A 24,461-nucleotide genomic window follows, 5' to 3' on the forward strand; every position below is an offset into this window, starting at 1 on the left:
TCTTACATTAATTTTTGCTCCAAAAGATGCATTAGGGCTTATTTTATATTACGAGCATCCTGAAAAATCATGCTACAGCTTATTTTACGGTTAGGTCTTATTTTCGGGGAAATCCAGTAGGTCTAATTTGATGTGGGGAATTTTATTTGTTTTTTTTCTTCCTCCCCACCCCACGCTTGCTTTTAGAGTCCCTTCGGGATGGCCGTATTTACTTATTTATTGGTCTGCTTATTGGGGAGCCATGGTTGGAGATCTTACATCATATACAGGTCCTGACAATGTGAACAGTGCAGCTTCTCTGCCCATGTCAGCAGTGGACCTGCGGGAAGACTGACCACAAAGTGTAGGGAGAGGTCTCTCACTGTGACCCTCGCCCTGATATTGGTAAAAGAGATGTGGCCCGATGATGATGATGACCCAGCTCCTCCTTGGATCTGAAAGGAGCAGCAAGGATGGGCACAGCCACACTGAGCAGTGCTGACATTCCCCTTGGAGGTCCCAAGTTCTCTGCAGGCCAAGCTTTCCTCAGTATCCACAGGCTTCACACTGCACTCTGGCTCTACTCGGCTATTCTCCAGCCCTAGGGCAAATCCCCACCCTCGTTCTGTCATTCATACCATCCCAACCCCTCCTACCTGGCCCAACAGCTCCAATTCAGGGGTACAAGCAGATCGAATTGGGATTGGAGGCAAGTGTTATGGTATAAGTTACCATTGCCTGACCCCGGTCCACACAAAGTCAGCATCAGAGTTAACAGTTGTGCTTAGAAAGACATTAAGTGCAAATCTATCTTCCTTATTAGCTGACTCCTGGAATTCCGTCACTAAGCTTCCTTCTTTTGGCTCAAATGTTTTCTTCCCTTTTAAAATGTAAAGAAAGAAACTTTAGGAGAATAGTTGGTATGTTATTGGAAATTTACACGTGGCGGTGAAAACATTTGATCAAGTCCAGCTTGAGACTGCAGGAATATTAAAAGAGGAAGTAACAGCATTCCAGTCAGTTTCATACTCAGGAGAGGAAAGGAAGGTGGTTTGAGTATGGCCATGAAGCAACATAATGTTTAGTAAAGAATGGCCTAAAAACCAAGGATACACTTCACTTCCACTGCAATTTTGAGTAGAACCCCTAAATCATTTTAGATAAAAACAGAATTAATCAGATTTTTCCTCTTAAAAATGTCTATGGTAAGAAATCTTGACAATCAAATTTCCAACCATTTAGGACATAAACATTCTCAATTATTTCAGGTGTTGGGGAGCATTACACTTAAAATACAGCAGCAAGTTGTGTAGGTGAGATTTTTGCTTTTGTGAGGAGTGGGTGTTGTAGCAAAAGGCCCAGCATGAAAAGGAAGTGCCAAAGAACAGCGGGCAGTGCTTCTGAAATGCACTGGCAGTGAGCACCAGAGCAGGAGGAACAGGAGGCAGAGTGTTTCCAAGATGTGCTGAGGCTCTCAGTGCACCCAAATTCACGAAACACAGAGGATGCTTGTGGAATAGCAAGTAGCAGTGAAAAGCATCAAAAAAGGTAAATATGTGGATAATCTGAAGTGAATACTGACTGCTTAAAACAACAGCAATACTAATATCTTGTGGAAAAAATAACGTGTGAAAGTAAAATGAGAGGTGTAATCAAACAACATGGTGAATGATTACATTTAAAAAAATTGCAGTTAAAGACACATTGTCATTAATCCCCCTCAGAATATTCTCCCTCGCTTCGAACACACTTATCCCATCGCTCTTGCCACTTTCTGAAGCAGTTCTGGAAGTCCTCTTTCCTGAGTGTCTTTAGTGGCACTGTCGTGGCTGCCTCCATGTCCTGAATTGTTTTGACTCTGGGGAAGAGCCAGAAGTCACGCGGTGCCAGATCCAGTGAATAAGGTGGATGAGGACACACCGTTATGTTTTTATTTGACAGAAATTGCCATGTACCAGAAGTGATGTGTGACACGGAGCGTTGTCATGATGGAGGATGATTTAGGCACACTTTAAAACACACCTCTCAACCATAGCTCACATCCAATTGACTACATTGAACAAGTTGAAACTTGTCACACACTGTTACTGAGGTTTGATGTGCTGCCTCCCATATTGAATATCCCTGCCTTTCTGTGGGATGGCACTTGGCAGCAGAGTTCATGGTATTTTGTGATCACAATGGAAAGGCTCCATGTCACACGTCGCTTCTGGTATATAGCAGTTTCTGTCAAATAAAACATTACAGTGTGTCCCCATCTACCTTATTTACTGGATCTGGCACCATGTGACTTCTGGCTCTTCCCCAAAGGCAATATGATTCAGGACATGGAGGCAGCCATGACAGTGCCACTAAAGACACTCAGGAAAGAGGACTTCCAGAGCTGCTTCAGAAAGTGGCAAGGACGATGGGATGAGTGTGTTCAAAGCGAGGGGGAGTATTCTGAGGGGGATTAATGGCAATGTGTCTTTTACTGTAATAAATTTTTTAAATTTAGACATTCACTGTATTGTTTGATCACACCTTGTACATGACAACAATGGCAAAAAGTGTGGGAGAATAAATAAAATGGAAATAAAATATTTTCAGGTTCTTACATAGTTTGGGAAGTGTAAATTAAAAGTAGTAATAAATCAAGGTTGCATAATGTAACCTTAGAAGTAACTGATAAAAAATAATATAAGGAGGTACAACTATAAAAGGAATACAGGGTATGGACAGCCCAAACTGGAAATACCCAGCTGCGTGTCAACATGAGAATAAACCAACTGTGGTATATTAGTGCAATATAAGCGGACACAACAAAGAAAACAAATGAACCACTGTTACATTCAACAGCATGGACAAATGCTAAAAATACTTTGATGAATGAAAGCAGCTAGACTGAATTATCAACCTGCTATTTATTTTGGAGTTGATAAAACAGAGTGAATTTCATTTATTCTAAATAAATGACAATTAGAAAATACCAGACAGATCTTTTCAGTCTGTCTTTTGAACAATTCAGGGTTGGAGGGACCTGATTTTTAGAGTCAGAAAGAAGTGAATTATTCCCTGTTCCCTGCCACCCCTTCCCATCACACCAAAGTATCTCCGGCACTTGGACTAACGCGTGGGAAGAAATCAGAGATGAGATCAGACACCAGGCCCCTTTAACCAGCACTGCCAGCAGAAATTTACTGGAAGAATAGTCTTCAGTAAATAATATCAACTCTTCCTGCAATGACATGTAAACAGTCTCTGCCACCTTTCACATGGCAAGGCAATACTGTCCGAATCCAACATGTTTGCTGCTCCTAGACATTAGCTCTTTTCAAAATTGTGACCAGGCTTGTCCAGCCTCCTCTTGATATGCCCTCATTCCATCTCAGTGGTCCTGAACCCTGGGCCCTTCCGGTTCTCTCCTCTCTCTCTTCCATCAAATCCTGTTTTTGAATAAACTCGTTCACACTTTAGAATAAATGTCAGATAATGGGTCATTGATCCAACTCTCCCAAGCGCATGTGAAGAAAAGGCATCATCAAAAGAAATAAATATGTATTGGATTTTTTTCTTATTTTTGAGATATAAGTCACATACCATAAAATGCACCTTCTTAAAGTGTACAATTCAGTGGGGTTTTAGTATATTCACAAAGTTGTAAAACCATTACCAGTATCTAATTGCAGAATATTTTTATCACTCCAACACAAACTCTGTACACATAGTGGTCACTTTCCACTCCTACCTCCCCTACCCCTATACCCAACACCTGGCGAATCTAAACTACTTTCTATTTCTGTGGACTTGCCTATTCTGGACTCTTCATATAAAGAAATCATACAGTATGTGGCCTTTTGTGTTTTTATTTCATTTAGCATAATTTTTTTCAAGGTTCATCCATGTTGTAGCACATATCAGTATTTCATTACTTTTTTAGTCTAATACTCCATTATATACCCCTTTATTCTTTAGTTGATGGACACTGGGGTTATTCCCACTTTCGGTTATAATGAATAATATTTCTATGAAGATTTATGTATACTTTTTGTATGTGGACATATACTTTCAAATTCCTTGGGTATATACCTGGGAGTGGAATTGCTGGGTCACATGATAATTCTATGCTTTACATTTTAAGGAACGGCCAAACTTTTCTACAGTGGCTGCACTGCTTTCATTCATCAAAATATTTTTAACATTTGTCCATGCTGTTTTATATTCCCCAGCAGTGCATAAGAATTTCAATTTCTCCATGTCCTTGACAACACTTGTTACTGTCTTTCTGATTATAATCATCCTATTGCCTGTGAAATGGGTTCTTGTAGTTTTGATTTGCTTTTCCTTGATGACTAATGATTTTGAGCATCTTTCATGTTGGCCATTTGTATATCCTCTTTGAAGAAATTCAGATTCTTTGACCATTTTTAAATTGGGTTATCTTTTTGTTGTTTAATTTTAAGGGTGCTTGATGCATTCTGTACAAAATTTCCTTACCGGATTTATGCTTTGCAAATATTTTTCTTTGTGTAGGTTGTCTTTTCGAAAGCTTTTAATTTTGATGAGGCCCAGTTTATCTATCTTTTTCTTTCTTTGCTTGTGCTTTTGAAGAACCATTATTTAATGGAAGGCTTTTGAAAATTTTTTATATAAAACTGTTGCCTAATTCAAGGTCACAAAGACTTAACAACTGTGTTTTGCTCAAAGAGTTTTATACTTTTAGCTCCTATATTTAAGTCTATCATCATTTTGAGTTAATTTTTATACATGATGTTAGGTAGGGGGGCAATATCACTTTTTAACTTGGGATATTCATCCAGCTCCAGCACCATTTGTTGAAAAGACTGTTCTTTCTTCATTGAATGGTCCTGGCATCAAAGTCAAAAATCAACTGACCATACATATATAGTTTTATTTCTTGATTCTCAAGTCTATTCCATTGATCATTATCTGCATCCCCATGCCAATGCTACACAGTCTTGATTACTATGGCTTTGTACTAAATTTTGAAGTCAGGAAGGGTGAGACCTCTACCTTCACTCTTCTTTTCAAGATTGTTTTGGTTATTTGGAGCATCTTGCATTTCCATATGGATTTTAGGATCAACTTGTCAATTTCTGCAAAAAAGCCTATTTGGATTTTGACAGGAATTGCACTGAATCTGTACATCAACTTGGGAAATATTGCTATCTTAGCAATATTACGTTTTTCAATCAGTGAACATGAATGTCTTTCCATTTATGGAAGTCTTCCATAATTCCTTCCAATGTTCTGTAGTTTATTTAAGATTTTTATTGAAAATATAACTAACATACAACATAATATCAGTTTCAGGTGTACACTATAGTTAGTTAACATTTATATACCTAAAGAAGTGATCACCGTAAGTCCAGCAACCATCTGACACCATATCACAATATTATTGGTTATATTCCCCATGCTGTACATTACATCCCCATGACTTATTTGTTGGTTTGTAGTTGTTAGTATACATTTGCACTTCTTCTGCTAAAGTTATTCCTAAGTATGTTATTCTTTTTGATGCTATTGTAAATGGAATTTCATTTCATTTCATTTTTGTGTTTTTCATTGCTAGCGTATGGAAATACATTTTTGTATATTGATCTTGTGTCTTTGCCAAACCTGTTTATTAACGCTACCAGCATTTTTTATGGATTCCTTACAAGATCATATCCTCTAGTAATAGTGATAATTTTACTTCTTCCTTTTTAATCTGGATAGTTTTTACTCTATTTCTTGCTTAATAGCCCTGGTGCAAACCTGCACTACAATCTTGAACAAAAGTGATGTGAGTGGACATCCTCATCTCGTTCCTCATCTTAGGTGGGAAGACTTGCATTTTTTCATCATTAAGTGTGATGTTAGCTGTGGGTTTTTTGTAGACTTCCTCTTCACGTGAGGAAGTTCCATTCATTCCTAGTTTGTTCAGTGTTTTTATTATGAAAATGTGTTGGATTTTTTTCAAATGCCTTTTCTGTGTCTATTGAGGTAATCATGTGGTTTTTGCCTTTACAGTGGTACCTCGGTTTTCTAACGTAATCCGTTCCGGAAGACCTTTCGAGTTCTGAAATGTTGGAAAACAGCCGACAGCTAGACCTCAGGATCTTGCACTCAGCAGAAGCCGTGTGACATGTTCCACTTCCGAGGTGTGTTCGAAAATGGAAGCATTCCCCTCCAGGTTTACAGTGTTCGTAGGTGTTTGTAAACCGAAATGTTCATCAATGGAGACATTCGAAAACCGAGGTACCACTGTATTCTATTAACATGGTATATTACATTGATTAATTTTTATATGTTGAACGAACCTTAACTTCCTGGGATACATCCTAATTGGTCATGGTGTATAATAATTTTATGTTATTGGCTTAGACTTGCTAATATTTTGTTGAGGATTTTTGCATCTACATACATATTCCTGTAATTGTACAAACTCTTCGTGTCTTTCTGCTCTGTAACTTTTCTTCTAAATGAGACAAATTCATAGGCAGAGCATAGAAAGATTAACACATGTCACATAAGGCAATGGAGTTTTTAATATTGAAACTCATGCAGACCTCAGTAGGTAATTTCCACAAATTATTTATTACCTAATTCTCTCAAGCTCCACTTGAACATACACTCTTTCAGGAGATTTCCTTTCCTCACACAGAAAGTTGACCTATTAAGGTTTGTCTGCATGACCAAGTTGATTTGAACTATATACAGCTCATTGTATTCTCCCCCAGGAGGAGGTAGAAAGACACATCTTTAGTCTGTACACTTCAAAACGGATTTTTGTTTTGTTTTGATATTTTGGGTTTTAAACAAATTTCTAATGCACAAAAAAACAAAGTCAATAGAATATTAATTATACAAAAGCTTCTAGAGAACTAAAACTTAGCAAAAATGCTCGGGCACCTTACTTGGTTATATTTTAAAGCTCTCATACTTTAAGACTATAGGCCTTATCAGAGTCAAGGCTAGAAAGAAAATTAGAAATCTTAAGATTCATAATTAAGGTAAGAATGTATTGAAATTATCTCATGCTAACTGGGAAAACTTAACCTCGTTCATCATCATTAATAAGACCATTGAAAAACGGGAGAGCAGTGTGCTCATGAGAAGACAATCCTAAGCCACTTTTCCAAAGCACATTAGAGTAGGTATTAACAATGATTGACTAGTTATAAACATTTTATTGTTTATATTCCCTATTATATTGCAAGTGCTTTGGGGGCAGGTACAGTATGTGTTTTGCTGCTAGGCATTTGAAATGTCCAATGAAGTGTAAGTACTACTAGGGACCACCATTTTTTGAATGAATGAATAACTAGATGAGTCAAAATAGCTAGTAAGTACTGATTAACTTGCCACAGCTGGGGACAATTCTCTTTGGAAAATTAATGGCTCCTTTCTTAGCCAATCTGTTGGTCTATTTTACTATAAATTAATGAAAGGTAGTTCAGCTTATAATCTCCAAATATGAACACAAAACTTGTCTTCTTGTACAATTGATCTGGAAGAAGTAGTGGAATTAGTATAGAAGCCATCTTAAAATAAAGCTATGCAAAACATGAAAAGTTTTATTAGTCTTTGATCAAGATGAATACCTCTAGGTACAGATGAAATGAATATTAATCATTTTATTAGACTAAATTGCTTCAGGCTCTAAACTTCATTGCTGAATTTCAACTTTAATTGTAGCCTGAGAGAGAAATGCTTTTGAATATATCAGTCTTGAAAAAAACATTAACATTTTGAATTCCACTCTATTGTCCTCCATATATTAACTTGTAGGACAATAAAATTTACATAATTAAATTGTTATTCTACTTTTTTATTTGTATGATCCCTTTCATATAATGAAGTCTATTTCTTATATCAGTTTCCATTATGTATTGCTATTTCTTCATAGATAATCTATTTGAAGCTCGATTGTCTTTAAAAATAGTCCTTTGTCAATTTCACACTTCCTGATGGTACCTTTCTACCTTGTGTCACAGACATTTATGAACATGCCTCCTCTCTCTCTCCTGTTAGATGGGCATCGAGGGCAGGAAGTTGTGTGTGCGTGTCTGTAGTATTTATTGACCATATCGGTCCTCATAGCTGGGAAGAAAGCACACACAGACATCTGTTCTGGCAACCAAGGAGAGATCAGCTTGCTGGGACAGAGAACCATCATTCCACTCACGACCACACACCCTCCACAGAAGCACAGCTCTCAGGCTTGTATACCCCAGATGATCAACTACTCATTTTGCTCAACCCAAGATAGAAACTATCAGCCAGGGCAGAGAGTAGAGCTCAACATCAGATAAAAGAGGGAGCAAATTCTTCTTCACTTGGATGTTATAAACAATTAGAATATAGTTCAGCTGTCAGCCAAGGATGGTCTCCATCCACTGTTCTCTACAACTCAACTTGGTCTGTGAAGTTTTAGCAATCTCATAACCTTCTCTATCTAAATGTATACTGTTCTTCTCATAGGTAAAAGTTGGGGGAGCAGTTTCTTTCAATTGTCTTTGTGGTTTTCTATACTATGCCACTGTTTTAAATAGAATTTAAACAGCAAAGCATTCTGCACCCTCCTAATGGCTTCATCTGCATCTTAAACAGCAGATGACCAGTTGAGACCTTTCCCTTAGGCTGAACCATGTAAATGTCACCCATCTGTTTTTACCACTCACGGAGTACCGTGGGGGAGCACTAGGATTTGTAAAGTTTCCTGTGTCTGAAAAACACGAAGTCCTGACTTTGATGTTCATCATCTGTTTGAAAGATGTTGATCGCTTTAGTAGTTCCTGTGCTTGTCTTTGAACACCCATTCACGTGCCTTCGCTAACATTCTCAACTTAGTATACCTACATCTATTGATATACATTTATATGTATGACAGAAGAAATGGGTGTGTGTGTGTGTGTGTGTGTGTGTGTGTGTGTGTGTGTACATATGATATGATAGAAGAAATGACCAAAAGAATCAATGTATAGATGGCTGAATTGGTAATAAAGATTCTATCCATTATTTAGGGGTAAATATAGCATTTGAGTATCAAGTACCAGAGCAGGAATAATAAACACGCCACATGATGATTTCCCCCTAAATAACATTTAAATATCAATGAAACGTGTACTTTATATATGGTCACAAAGAAAAGAAATACTTTCCAAGTTTTTATTTCAATTAATTCCTAGTGACAAGGGGAAAAATTAAGGCATAAAAATTTGATGCCTAAATTGTAAAGTATGTTTTCACTTTGGTGCTTGTATGGAGAATGACTGGCAGCCATAAAGAATGTTTGGGTGACATTTAAGGCATGACTTTACAAGAGTAGCTCAGAGCAAGACCACATCTCACCTCAGCCCTAACCATATCCCAAAGCTGATTCATTTGTTTAAAGAAAATAGTCTCTTTGTCTTTAAGATGCAAATCTAAGTTTTATCAGTAAGTAATTTCTGCATTTGACCTGATTAATATATAATTGATACCTTCTTTGATTTTTCTCTTTTCTGAATTATTAGAGAAATGCCAAGTTTCATTATGAGTGATTGCCAAGTGACAGGGTCAGCATGGAGGCATTTTTCAAGGACGGCTCATGGTCCACAGACAGGCAGCACTTACTCATGATTACATGTACACTCAGATAAGAGGACGGCTTCTGCCGGGACTGCCACTCACTGGGAAATCAGGAGTATGACAGGGAGCTGCTTTCAGCATAATGAATGCTTCCTGGTCTGCAACCTAACACTTCCCATTCATGTCATGTGGGAAACACTGTTTCTGCCACTTACCTAAAATCGTCCCCAATGTAAGGGATTTGATAGCATTGAATTCTGTCCCCGATGACAGGATGACTTCTCTCCTTGCATTCTGGTTAACCTAATAAATGTCCCACGAGAAGCAAATATCAAAATGGCAAACAATTTTGATGATCAGGGGATGGGAATCAGAGAGGGATGAAAAAAAAAAAAAAGAAAGATAAAAATAACCCATACATTCCTGCTATCACAAAGGTTAAAGGAGAAAACTTTTTATAAACAATTTTTATAATATCTCAAATTCCACTCCACCTATCCTTTTCCCTCAGATTGTAAAATCCACAAAGAGATGCAATACGTTATTTTAAACCTTCCAGCTTTGACTTATTTCAAAAGGTAACCTGTAACAGGAGCAGAAAATTTCATTATTCATACAGATTCACTATATTAAAGGTTATTTTTTAAAAGCCAGGACAATGCATGATTTAAATACTCTGATGTTTTTAAAATGTATTCCCACTTTAAGCAAAATTTTGTCTTTCTCCTGTACTTAAATTTCTGTAACATTTGTTCTTTTGTAATCCAATTATCACTATGATAAACTAGACAGCACTTCCCTACCAAGTAAAAAACCAATGAGCACAGCTAGGTATTTTAAATGGTCACAAACTAATAATAACTTTGATGGTCTCTTGCTAAATACACAAACATTGCTAAACAGAACAAAACATCTGACTACATTTTTTGTCCTAGCAACACTTAGAAAAGGACAGGGCCAAATGTATATCTCTTTTGTGAAGATTTATTATTAATTTTCTGCATTAGGTCTTACATTCTGATCTGAGCAGCACAATTTTGATTCCCGTCCCTGTTGCTGAACTCAGGCCCTTACCTCTACAGAGACCACTGCTGCTTCTCTGTCAATTGTCACCTGGTGAAACTGCCCATCAGCCAGGCTTTTGACACCAAAGTTGAAAACATCAGGTTCTTGGCGTCTGTCTAATTTATACCTGATCTGCAAACTTCCTAAAGAAGAAAAATAACATTTTTAGCCAAAATAGACTTCTGTAAAAACTGTCCATGCAGCTTCCAACACATATTTTATTTTTATTACTTAATGCAATTTGAATCTGTTGAGCATTTATTTGAATGTACCGAGAGTCACTTTTCCTGGAATAGTGATTATTTATGTACTATTCTAGGGCCAAATTCAGGATCCAATTACACTACTTTAAAATTCAACACCAGAGGGTCTTCTTTTCAAAGTTCTTCCATTTCCTTAACTAAAGGAAAAAGTCTAAGTTAAGCATATGGAAACTCCAAGCTAGGTTGTAAGTTAACTCATGTGGTATTCATATTATTAAATGCTAAAACCTCAAGCAATATTGCATTAACATTCTGTTTCTATAAGCACAACTTCTAATGTGACATTTCAATGCATTTTAATGTATTGCTGACATTTGTATAATCAAATTTTTTTTACACAACCATAATTTTCCCCTAATATTATGCCATAATCAAAAAACGGAGAAAAGAGTGATTTTGCCACAATATCCAAATCTCCCAATCTACACACTGCCCCCGTTTACAGGTGTGCCCTCTACCCTCCAACTCCCCTACTGCCTGTAACAGAGGCAGTGGACTCAAAGACTAGAAAGCTTTTCCAGAAGTTTTCTCTCCTCACTGTCCGTGAGGAAGCTTAAGGTTTGGTTTTGTTCTGCGGTAGGAAAAGGCTTAGAAAGTCCCAGCGGCCACGGATTGGGTGATTCTCATTCCATTTTCCTTTGTATGTAAATATGACACGAATGACTTCTCATCCACTGATGAGGAAACAACAGTTTAATGCAGACGGATACTGGCTTTTAGATGGCTTAATGTACTTTACTTCACTTAGAAAGAGGAAATATCTTCCAGGTATAAAATGAGGTAATATATTTCAGAATGAACTGCAAGACTAATTTATTCATGTACAGAAGACCTTTCAGCAATAACAAGAAGCACAGCTGCAAATCAAATACATAAAATGATCAACCTTTTATGGGAGAAAAGCATCTTAATTTAATCATTGAAATGTTAACTTGAGTGATAAAATTTGGGGTTATAAAGAAAGTAAAAGCACCCAAATAACACAAGAGGGTGTTTCCTGGTTTCCTGGTTTGTAGTTTAGCACCAAAAGGGCCCCCTCATGATGGTCCTAAGTGTTGAAGTCATTCTTGTTCTTACATTAAAGACACTCACCATTGGGGGCGAGGATGACAGACAGGTACTCCTCCTGGAAGGAGTTCACATAGAGCAGTAAGCTGGGTGTCCCAGTCGTCCGGAAGCTCAGTGTGGCCGTTTCCTTGGTCAGTGTCAAGTCCTCAGGAAACAAGGCCACAAAGGAGCTGGAGTTCTTACTGACGGTGTAGTTGTAATGCTCTTGAAAATTGTAGGTAACTGACGAGCCACTTCCAAAATACGCAGAAATTTCTGGAATGACACCCATTTTTGTTTGTTAGTATGGATGATAAGGGGCCACATACTAAACCTGACAAGCTCAGGGGATGCCTGCAAGGCAGGCCCTATAATCTCAGAGACCAAAATTAACCACATAGGATGGTGTGAACATAAAAATTCCTAACTAAAAGCAGATCATGGCTGGAAGTCACGTCCTTGGCCTGCAGCTTCCTTGACTTTACCTTAAGTGAGCCTGTCTATTGTCTTTTTGCACCTAAGGTAACATGCCCTTGGAAAGTCAGTCATCACCTTTTCTGGACCCCTCAGGGCACAACCCACCACACCAGAGCAGGAAAGTACAGAATCCCTCATTGTTGTTCTTGTCCCAATTACCATCTCTATGTGCTGTAAAATGCTATTAACTATCCTGTACTCACCAATGTAAAAGAAGTATCTGTCTCTCCATTTTACCTTTCATCCAATCCCCGAGATTTCTCAGCTTTGCTTTTTCCCACCCTCTTAATAATATACACCGATTGATTTTGTGTAACCCTCCTTATGTCTCCTTCTTTGATTCTAATGTATAAAATAAGCTGTGAAACTGCCATTTTCAGAAGCGTTTTCTTATCCATTGAGATTTTGCTTCCCAGCAATTGTCAGTTTGGCTCAAATCAACTCATTAAACTGCTCTACAGTTTTGGGCGTGTCTTACATCGACATTGCAATATACCGGGGCTGCCAAACAAATGTATACAAGTGGACACTTTGGTCAACGTTGCTCAAGCAATAGTTCACCATAATCAGGAGTGCCTGGACGCTGATGGTAACCACTTTGAGCACCTCTTGTAATTGCAGAAGTCAAACGTAACTTGTATTCATCTTTTGCTATTGGTATATATTATTACGATTTTAATAGTATTTTTTTCCCCTCTCTTAAAACATGTATACATTTTTTGGCAACCTCTGTATAAGTGTAAGGGTTTTGCTTTATGTATATTTAAAGAATATTTTTAATCCTTAAATAACTCAAGAGAGAAATAATAGCATGCTTTGTTGTTGTTTGCTTTTTAATTTATAAATTACAACATTAAAAAAAGTATGGGTAAAAAGATAACTAATCCCCCCATACTACCATTACCCAGGATTGAGTAAAAATATTATTGCTCCCCAAATGTTTCATCTTAGATTTATATAAAATTAAATGTCCAGTGTACATGTATAGTTAAAGGTATTGTTTTCCTCAGGGCGTTTGTTGCACAGAGGTCCTCTGAGAAATTCAGAGAGGACTGATACCATATCTATTAATAACAGAGGCGGTTACCGACTTCTCCAGAATAGAACCATACCTCCTTCCAAATTAGGCAGAGGGATTTGAGACAGAAACAATCAATTCTGTTTCAGCCAGCACGGAGAATCACCATATCCTTCCTTTACAGAAACGATCTTCATAGTCTTTAAGACAGGCATCATTTCCCTGTAACCCTCCTCAGTCACACTCACCATTCTCACAGAATGGCCCATCATAGGCAGAGAAGGCACAGTCACAAGAAACACCTCTGCGTTTCTCTCTACAGCTCCCTCCATTGCGACACAAGTGTCCATAGCTGCTGCAGTGTCCTGGGCACCCTGGCTCCACTCCGGGCGTCATCATGGCTCTTTCTTCCAGATCCAAGGCCAGCCCGTTCAGTTGCAGAGCCCGAATGCATCCCAGGAAGCCTTTCTGTCTGGTTGCTGTCCCACCTACAAGGGAAACATTGCAAATGCAAACGCAGTCCTGGACTCTTACTCCGGATTTCCTCTCTATGTCAAACGGAGGCCACATAGATAATGTACAAAAAGTAATGTGTTACAAGTTTTATGAACAAATAGAATTTTGAAAACATAGGCTGTGATCAAATATTAAGACTCATCGAATGACACTGACTAAACATTAACAAAAATATTTTTTTAAGTTGAACTTGGTAAATATTTCTTCTAAAAATATTTCAAGTTATAGTTCAAAAGATTTTTCCACTCATTGTTTTATAAAGAACAAATTAAAGATCACCAATGATTTTTAAAGTTTAAATCTAAAAACAATGATATGTATAATAGTGGTTATATAATTGAAAAATTTTGCAATATAAAATATTCATATTTAATATATAATGTATATTATAAATTTGCATATATGTATAATACTAATTCTTACTTAGAAGAGCTCTCAATAATACAGCTGTGAAAAGGAATTGAAGAGGGAGCAAAGAAAGAGAAGCTAGAAGGGGGAAACCAAAAGCTAAGATGTCAAGGCTTCCTAACTCCATCCTGTTGGCTCTGAGGTAAGGTGGTATTACATAAACTGAACAACACATACCTCTCTCTATTTCTATCATGTCTCATGGGAGCCTATTCTCAAATATGGGAGCACAGAAGTCACCTAGAGTACAAGCTGAAAATAGATTTGGGGCTTATCCCCAGGGATTAGGTCTCTGTGGGCCTGGGGTAGGTACCGCAAATCTGAATTTTCAATTAGCTTCTTAGGCTTTTGAAACATCCTCGTGGGGATGCTGATTCTAGGTAGATTTTCATGCAAATTTTGTGCCTAGAAACTACATTAATTCACGCTCAGGATTATATATCAGAAAACAAAATTGTTTAATTTGATCCTCAGTTTGATGACGTGAAGTGATGCCTTGACTCAGAACTAGCAGCTGCTTGGAGATGAGTTTTATGGATATTGTGGGTATCCTAAGGCAAAGCAGACTGTTAATTAGTGATTTATATCAATTTTTAATTGGACTGTGTCCTTATTTACTTTAAAACACATGAGAAATGGCCAAATGAGAATTACTTCCTTAATATGTTTCGTTTCCAAATTAAAATAGTTGTCTGAAAAGTAATGTAGCAGACATATTTCTTCTCCCTTTGGGAAAAATAAGCAATAATAAAAAATAAGCAAGTAGATTAAAGGGAAGCCTTCCACTAACTAGAGGTTTAGTCTTTACAGAATGGGCTGTGAGGGTAAACAGCCAGCCTGGCTCTGAATATGACATTTGCAATGAGAGAGCAGAGGTGGGGGCAGGGCTGAGTGCAGCCAGGCTCTGGGCTGAGCCTTGCTGTGCAGACACAGCGAGCTGCCTCTGCTCACCTGGTCTCCTATGGTCTATTTTTAAGGGGACACAGAAGATTCTGTCCCAATTACAAAGCCGGTTCTTTAACTGCACTGAGAAGTAAAATGGGAAAAATGGCTAAACGTTGCTAACTGTTTTGTAAATAGTATCGATAAGACGTAATTGAAACAAACACAAATCATCTATGGTATTGAGTGCGAGCTCGGCAATCTGTCCAACATGGGTCTGGATACCTCTTTCATTTGAATTTCTGTGGGCAAGTCACTGATCTCTCTGAGCCTCCACTATCTCATCTATAAATTGGGTACAGTAATCAATGGAAAGAAATACTAAATACTGAGCTCTTGGTACATGTGCTGATTGAGTAGTTGACCGCACTTGCTATCATCACTGCTTTTATAGTTATGATTTCTCTCTGTCCATCTCTGACTCAGTGCAGCCTGGCTACAGGACAACAAGACTCACCCACAAAGAGCTGGCTGTTGAGCTGTAAGCGGGTGTGCCCATCAGCAGGTGCCGACTGGGTCTTGCTAGGGAGCTGATCCACTTGAAGTGATGCTTCTTTGACGTTCCTCTCTGCCCTCACGTGGTGCCACCGATTATCGTTAAAGGGCGTGGGAGACTGCACTGTGACCTCACAAGGCCCATTCCCCACATCAAAGGAAAAGGTCACTTCTGCAGGAGCTTGAAACATAGATACAAAAATTGCTCAAATTAATTCACAGGGGAGAAAATTTAGTCCCGAGTAGACATGAGAAAAGCAGCATGACATGCTCCTTATGAAAGCATGTTGTGAGAGTGTGTAGGGAAGTTGTTGAAGAAAATTTGCCTTCATTGGTTGATGTTAAATTTTGTCTATTAGCTTTTGTTTGTTACTGCATGTGAGATGATGGTTAGCTTAGGGTTAAAAGAAGTCTGTGCTGTGATTGGGGGTTGAGTAAATTCCCCCTCTGGTCTCATTCTCCCGTGTAGGGGAGATACGAGATGATGTTGCTTTCTGTCTGTTTCGCCAGCATCAGCAGATGAAGTAAAGTAGTAGTTAAGTTATATCAGGACGACGTGACAGGCACATTGCCAGGTTTTGGAAGGCGTTGGGCTGATGGTCCCAAGCAGGAACAGTAGATATTGCTTGTCCGGATGAACACAGCTCTTCTGTGATAATATTCTTATCACAGTAACTGGTGGACCCTCCCGGAACTGGCCATTCCCGGAGGGGGAGGCAGTAACAAGGAGCTTGGCTCTGAGGTACATCTGAGAAAGTGCATAAGACAGACTTCAGGTGACATACAGATTGATTGCTGTCTCAAGAGATTGCTATTCAGAAGATTTGCTATTTTCAGGACTGCTTTTCAGAAGTGGATTGTTTTAGAGTAAGAGATAGTCACCTGCCTCAATGGACAGTAAAGGCTTGTTTTGTTGTTAAGTTATCGTCATTCTAGCATCTTTAGAAATCTGTATGCTGTTTGCAGCTTGCAGCATCAAAAGATGCCCTAATTTCCTGGAACAACACCACCAGCTCCTTGAATAGTAGCCAGAAGAAAAAATAGTTGAAGTAGCAGCCATTTCATCACCGAAGTCTGCGTGGTTGCTCACCCGCCCGATGGCCCTGATGGGCAGCAGCGGCAGCAGTCCCGAGCCTAGGAAGGAAGGACTCGATGGCAGAGAAGAAAGAGAACACGCCCGTGACGGCGCTCTGCGTGGGCTTGCGTGCTGCAGAGGATGCACATCCTGGACCTGCTCTACTTGCAAATACTTCACTGATGCCAAGCAGCATGTACTGAGGGACCCTCCACCACATAAGCCAGCCAGCAGCAAAGTACGCATTTCCGATGGACGGTTCATGGCTTTCTCTTCCCGAGGTCCGATGTTTCACTTGCCTAAATGCCAGCAGTGAAGACAGAGCACATCACACAGAACATTCCGATGGCGATCCTTTCTAGGGGCGACGGGAATAAGTCATTTCTTCCCAAAGTGGAACCAAGCAGCTTTTCCTTGAAGGGGATGGACGGGAGGATGAGCAGTGCGCCCAACGTGCTCAGCCAGGCTGCCGGACACGCGTGGAGTGGTTACAACACTAGTCATTTCTGGACTCTTCAAATGAAGACCCTGTAGAACATATGTTGCCTACATTTGAAAAAACACTGTCCAGTAAGGTATCAAAGCCAAGAAAACAGGGATAATCCTGACCAACGCTTTCACGTGTCCCGCGATGTCTTCCGCCAACGGCCGTCCACGAGACATCGGACACGAAGAGACTGTTGAGGAGCTCGCGGGAACACCCCACTGCTGTCCTTCGCCCCACCCTGCACTCCCCAGGTCGCTTCTGGGGCGGGCGCGACCGTGCCGGGCCCTAACGTCCCGGGGAAGGCGCTGCCGTGGGGTGGGGGGCTTGGTGATGAAAAAGCCCTGGCTGCAGAGGGAAATCAGCGCGGACACGCCGGGTCCCCGGCTCCCCGCGGAACGACTGCTCCCAGATGAGTGCTCCAGAGACCCCACCTCAGGCCGCTTCTTGTGCTGTCGGGACCTGGACCCCTCACCCGGGGGCACCGAAGGCGCCAGCTTGGCTTTGACCGAGCTCACGGCCCGGGCGGGGGGGGGGGGGGGGGGGCGCGCGCACCCTGCGGCGGACTCGGGGGGGCCGGGGCGCCACGCGCGTGGGGGCCGGCCCGCGGGCGGAGCAGGAGGTGGCCAGGCCAGGCCGGGGGGCGCGCCCAGCCCACGCGCGTACGGGCGGGCCCGCGGGCGGAGCAGGAGATGGCCAGGCCAGGCCGGGGGGCGCGCCCAGCCCACGCGCGTACGGGCGGGCCCGCGGGCGGAGCAGGAGGTGGCCAGGCCAGGCCGGGGGGCGCGCCCAGCCCACGCGCGTGGGGGCCGGCCAGCCCCACCTGCGGGGTGCGGCCCGGGAGCGCGGCGGCGCGGGGCCCCCGATGCGCCCTCCCCCCCTGGACGTGCGTGAAGGACGGCCAGACCCCGCGGGCGCGGAGGCCACGGGAGGCGGCGCGCTCAGCCTTCGTAGGGTTAAAGCCCCCCGGGAAGCAATGACAGCAGGGAGCTGAGCTTTGCGAACAAGAATAAACACTGTCTAGTCAGTCCCGGCAGACAATTGTGTAATTCAGTAAGCAGTTATTTGACCAGCTTGGCTTAATGTGCGCTTCACGTCGAGTTAAGGCAGCCCCAGATTGTACACACTTGTGTGTTTCCTGAACCATGGTTTTACTCTCTATTGCTGGGCACCCGTGGCCTTGTCCCGAGTGGGCGACTCACCGCGTAGCTCGAGCCTGAGGAAGTCTGTGATCCCCAAATTCTCTATGAACACCCCAGAAGAAGCTGTCGTCTTGAAAAAGAAAGATACATCAGCGCTAAACTCTTCTCGGAATGGAGGGAAATGCAGGTATGAAGTCTCAGTATTGAAGGAGGCAGAATTCCAAAATGACTCTGTTTATAAAAATTTAAAAAAGACAGTGAATATAATGAAACAATAAAATTATATTTTACATTTCCGACGTGTTTTTTTTTCCATTAAATGCATTAATTATCTATGTAAACCTTCATTTTGTTTTTTTTCTGAACATGTAGCCATGACATGTATGTCCAAGTAGTGATTCTTTCCAGGATTAAGATTCTGGACATGGCTGCAACTGAGTGAAGGGATAATCACTTGGGAAATGGCCTGTGTTTTGTTTTAAGAACAATATTACTTCTTATAATAGAGTAAAATTGACTTTGGGGGGTGAATTTTAATACATGCATTGATTTGTGTAACCAGCAAAATCAGGATAAAGGACATTTCCATCGCCCCAAACACTCCCTCCTGCTATTGTGTTCCAGTCACACCCTCCCCCCACCTTAAGCCCAGGCTGCAATGACCTAGTCTGTCTGTATAGCTTCTTCCCCTTTTCAAACGTCACATAAATGGAGTCATGCAGTATGTAACCTTTTGAGATTGGTTAGCATGAAGCCTCTGAGACTCATTCAAGTCCATTCCAAAATTCCAAGTCCATTCAAGTCCATTGATTTAGTATTCCATCATGGGATGTACCTGTTTATTTGTCCAGATTTGTTGTTGTTTCCAGATTTGATCAATCACAAATAGAGCTGCTATAAACATTAGTGTAAAGGTTTTTGTGTGAAGCTACATTTTCATTTCTCTAGGGTAAATACTCAGGAGAATTCCACCTCTTAGGGTCATATGGTATAAGGTGTGATCAAAAAATATGGGGAACGTTTAAATTAAAAAAAATTATTACAGTAAAAGACATGCTGCCATTAATCCCCCTCAAAATACTCCCCCTCTCTTTGAACACTTATCCCATCACTCTTGCCACTGTCTGAAGCAGTTCTGGAAGTCCTCTTTCATATCTTTAGTTGTGCTGTCGTGGCTGTCTTGATGTCCTGAATCGATTCAAAACATTTACCTTTCATGGTCATTTTGACTGGGAAAGAGTCATAAGTTGCACAGTGCCAGATGTGAATAAGGTGGATGAGGACACATTTATATTTTTATTTGACAGAAATTGCCGTACCAGAAGCAATGTGTGAAACGGAGCGTTGTCATGATGGAGGATGAAGTAAAGACATTCATGAAAGAGGACTTCCAGAACTGCTTCAGAAAGTGGCAAGAACTATGGGATAAGTGTATTCGAAGCGAGGGGACGTATTTTGAGGGGGCTTAATGGTAACGTGTCTCTTAGTATAGTTTTTTTATTTAAACATTCACTATTTTTAGATCACACCTCATAAGTATATGTTTAACCTTATAAAACTGCCAGTTTTCCAGCGTGGCCGTGCCATTTTTAATTTCCATTGTCAATGTATAAGAGATCCAGGTTGTGTCATATCTTCACCAGCACTTGGTATTGTTAGTATTTTTTTTTTTTTTAGCAATATTGGTGTAATGGTTTTAATTTGCCTTCCCTATCAGCTAATGAACATCTTTTCATATACTTATTTGCCATTCTTATATCCTCTTTCACGAAGTATCTGTTCAACTTGGGGAGAACTGACATCTTTCCTATGTTAAGTCTTCCAAACCATAAATACAGTATCTCCATTTATTTAGACCTTTTGATTTTTTTTCTTCAGCATTTATTAGTTTTTAGTTCACAGATCCTCTACATGTTTTTGTTAGATGTATGCCTAAGTATTACATTTTTGGAGCTGTTAAAAATGATACTGTCTTGTAAATTTTGATTTCCAATTGTGCATTGCTAGCATTTATGATTGATTTGTCTGTATTGACCTTGTATTCTGCAATCTTATTGAGTTCACTTATTAGTTCCAGTCCTTTTTTTTTGGTAGATTCCTTGAGATTTTCTGGAATTTCTGGAGACAATCATACATACCATGTTTCCCTGAAAATAAGACCTAGCCAGACCAACAGCTCTAATGGGTCTTTTGGAGCAAAAATTAATATAAAATTATATTATATTATAATTTAATATAACATTATTATATTAATATAATATATTATTTATTATATTATAATAATATATTGTATTTATTATTATTTAGTATTATATATATTATATATATTATTATTTAGTATTATATTATATTATTATATATTATATTATATTATACCTGGTCTTATATTATATTAAAATAAGACCAGGTCTTACATTAATTTTTGCTCCAAAAGACGCATCAGAACTGATGGTCCGGCTAGGTCTTATTTGGGGGGAAATACGGTATATCTTTGAATAGAGTTTTCTTTCTTGTATTCCAAGCTGTATGCACTTAATTTCCTTTCTTACATATTTGCACTGGCTAGGACTTCCAGTATGATAGAAGTGGTAAAATTGGATATTCTTATCTTGTTACCAATTTTAGGGGTAAAGCACAGTTTTTCACCAATAATTATGTTGGTATCTGTTTTGCATATATACCCTTTATTAGGCAAAGGAAGTTCCCTTTTATTCCTCGTTTGCTAAAAATTTTTATTTTGTATGCCATTATAATGTAAATTATGTTGAATTTATTATAATTCAAATTATCATGTTCATACCGATGCAGAAAAAAGCATGTGACATGATTTTTCTTCTTTAGAATCTTAATATGTTTGATTACACTGATTAATTTTCAAATACTGAGTCAGCCTGGGATAAACCCCAGTTAGTGATTCTTTTAAATGTTCCTGGATTATTTACGAATGTTTTGTTGAGGATTTTTGCATCTCATGATACAATTATCTGTATTATTTTTTATTTTGCACTTTCTTTGTTTCATTAGGGTATCTGGGCATTACTGGCCTCATAAAATGTTGGAAATAATTTCTTCTTCTATTTTCTGGAAGAGATTGTGTAGATATGGTGTTATTTCTTCTTTTGTAGAATTCACCAGTGACATCATCGTGGTTTGCATATATTTTTTTTGGAAGATTTTAAGTAAAAATTCAATTCCATTAATACTTTTAAGTCTATTCCAATTGCCTGTTTCACTTTGTGTGAGTTTTGATATTTGGTGGTTTTCAAGGAATTGGCCCATTTCATCTAAGTTGTAGAATTCATGTGTGTAAAGGTGTTTGTAGTATACCCTTATTATACTGTTGATGTCTGTGGGGTCTATAGTGATATCCCAACTTTCATTCCTCATGTTGGTAATTTTTATCTTCTCTTATTTTGAAAGTTTAGCAGTTTTATTGACTTTTTTTTAAAAAACAGAATCGTTGTTTTTTTTTTTTTAATCTCTATTGTGTTTTGCTTTTAATTGAATGGATTTCTGTTCTGTTCTTATCTTTATTATGTCCTTCCTTTTGCTTGCTTTAAGTTTATTTTTCTCTTCTTTTTCTGGTTTCCTTTGATGAAAGCTTGGATTATTGAATTGAGATATTTTTCTTTCATAATGTAAGCATTTAGTATTCCTCTACGCACTGCTATAACTGCATCCCACAGTATATGTTTCATTTTCATTTTCATTCAATTCAGTATATTTTAAAATATTTATTGAAACCTTGACTCATGTATTATTTGTTTGGTGTTTGATTTCTAAATATTTTGAGAATTTCTCACTACATGTGTTATTTTTAGTTTAATTCAGTTATGTCAGAGAATGTATTTTGTATGATTTGAATTATTTAATATTTGTTATTATGACACAGGACATGCTGTATCTAGGTTAAAGATCCTGGGCCTTTGAAAAAAGTGTATATTCTACTTTTGGTAGTGTTCTAAAAATGTCAATTAAATTCAGTTGGTTTGTGGTGACAATTAGGTTCTATATCCTTGCTGATTTTCCCTCTATTAGTCCTATAGGTTAATGAGAAGAGTATTTAATTCTCTCATTATAATTATGGATTTGTCTATTTCTCCTTTACATCGTGTCAGTTATTGCTTCATGTATTTTGAAGCTCAGTTACTAGAATACACATTTAAGATTTTTGTCTTCTTGACCCCTTTTTGTATCAATTTTTTTTTTGCTTTCAAGCAAAGATTTTAATTTAGAAACTCCACCTTTCTTTTAATTAGTGTTTGTGTAGTATATCTTTTTTCCATCCTTTTAACTTATTATGTCATTATATTTGATGTAAGTTTCTCGTAGACAGCATATAGTTGAGTCGTTACAATGTATCTTTTAGTTTGCTTAGACCATTTACATTAAATGCAAATGCTGACACAATGAATTTAGATCATGTTATTATGTTTTTCATGTTTGTTCTAATTTTTGTTCTTCTGTTTCCCCTTTTCTGTCTCCTTTTACTTAAACATTTTTTAGTATTCTATTTTTATTTGTCTATAGTGGTTTCTTTATTTGTTGTCATAGGGATTATAATATATATACTTAATTTTTTACAGTCTTCTTAGATTCTGTCTTTACCACTTCAAGTGGTTTGTAAAACCTTACCATCAATTTCATCCTTTTAGCAAGTCCCCTTTGTGTTGTTGCCACATGTATTAGGGCAAAAATGTAATATTACATATATTACATTTATGTAAATTAAAAACCATATGAGATAATCTATTTTTCTCTTTCAACCCTGAAATATATTTAAAATAACTCAATAGAAGAATGGTATTGTAATGCAGCAATTCAGCTCCCACTACCTGCACAAGAACACAGGACATGGTGAGGCAAAAAAGGAACACCAACGGAGCCATGGATAGGGGGTTCATACCACTATATTCTCGATGGCAGCTCGTCTAGACACAAAAGCAAACATCTGCCAGCACCCCAATGAGGGGTCTTCCTGCACCCCAGACTTGCTGGCGGCCGGGCAAGACAGTAAGTAGGATTAACACGATCCGCAATTGACAATCTGCACTTGCTAACCGTACTTGCTAGCCTCAGTCTGCACTTGCTAGCTTAGCTACAGCAGTTATATTAGCCATTATATTATAGCCATTATATTATAGTGGCTAACTGGTTACAGCTGATGGCCAACTAGTCACAGCTGATGGCCATCTACTACCCGAGCCAGCACTTTTCCATGTGAGGTCAAGAGCCTGGAAACTGCTCTCTGGGACTCCGTCCCTATAGGTATATTATATTTACTCAGATATTTACCATGTCTAATGCTGATTTTTTATTCCTGATGTCCCAAATTTCCTTCTGCTAATTTTCCTTCTGTTGGAAAAACCTCCTTTAGAAATTCTGTTAAAGCATGCTTTCTGGTAATGAATGCTTTCAATTTTCCTTCATCTGAGAATTTCTTTATGTAACTTTCATTCCTGAAGGATGCTTTTGCTGAATATATAATTTTGGACTGGCAATTCTTTACTTTCAGCATTTGAGAAATGTTTTGCCACTTCCTATAGCCAGTACATTTCTGATGAGAAATTCACTGTCATTTGAATTGGTGTTCCCCTATAGATAATGCATCATATTCTCTCTGGCTGATTTCAAAATTTTTCTCACTGTCTTTAGTTTACAGAAGTTTGATTATGATGTATCTGGACATGAATTTCTTTAAGTTTATCCTGTCTCAGGTTCATTCAACTTTCATCTGTCTTTTGCCAAACTTGGAAAGTTTCCTATGTAAACACTCATAATTGCAAGGCGGCATTAATGAACAGGTACATTTGACAGGTTCTGTCCTCTCATTTTCTCATTATCTTACCAATTTTAGACATCTTAGCATGCAGCAAAGTGCTTTATACTCAGTAGGTAAATATTAAATGTTTGCTGACCAAGTGACAATATTCTAGTGGATTCCATGACTTCACGGCAGTAGTCTGATTTAGATACTATAGAAGAGACACCT

The 24,461-nt window shown here is 38.8% G+C and overlaps 1 protein-coding gene across 1 annotated transcript in view; it reads right to left on the reverse strand.

Moving 5' to 3' along the window:
- The window catches only part of LOC308504800 (contactin-associated protein-like 3), a 194,714-nt gene that overhangs the window by 12,307 nt on the left and 157,946 nt on the right, over positions 1–24,461 (reverse strand). The window contains 6 exon segments of the mRNA XM_081066133.1: positions 9,749–9,840; positions 10,612–10,745; positions 11,958–12,188; positions 13,656–13,895; positions 15,731–15,949; positions 18,530–18,700. Of these exon segments, the coding sequence (XP_080922259.1) occupies positions 9,749–9,840; positions 10,612–10,745; positions 11,958–12,188; positions 13,656–13,895; positions 15,731–15,949; positions 18,530–18,700 (1,087 nt within the window).

This window comes from Rhinolophus hipposideros (assembly GCF_964194185.1).
Source record: "Rhinolophus hipposideros genome assembly, chromosome: 11".
In the NCBI taxonomy this organism is placed as follows: Eukaryota; Metazoa; Chordata; class Mammalia; order Chiroptera; family Rhinolophidae; genus Rhinolophus; species Rhinolophus hipposideros.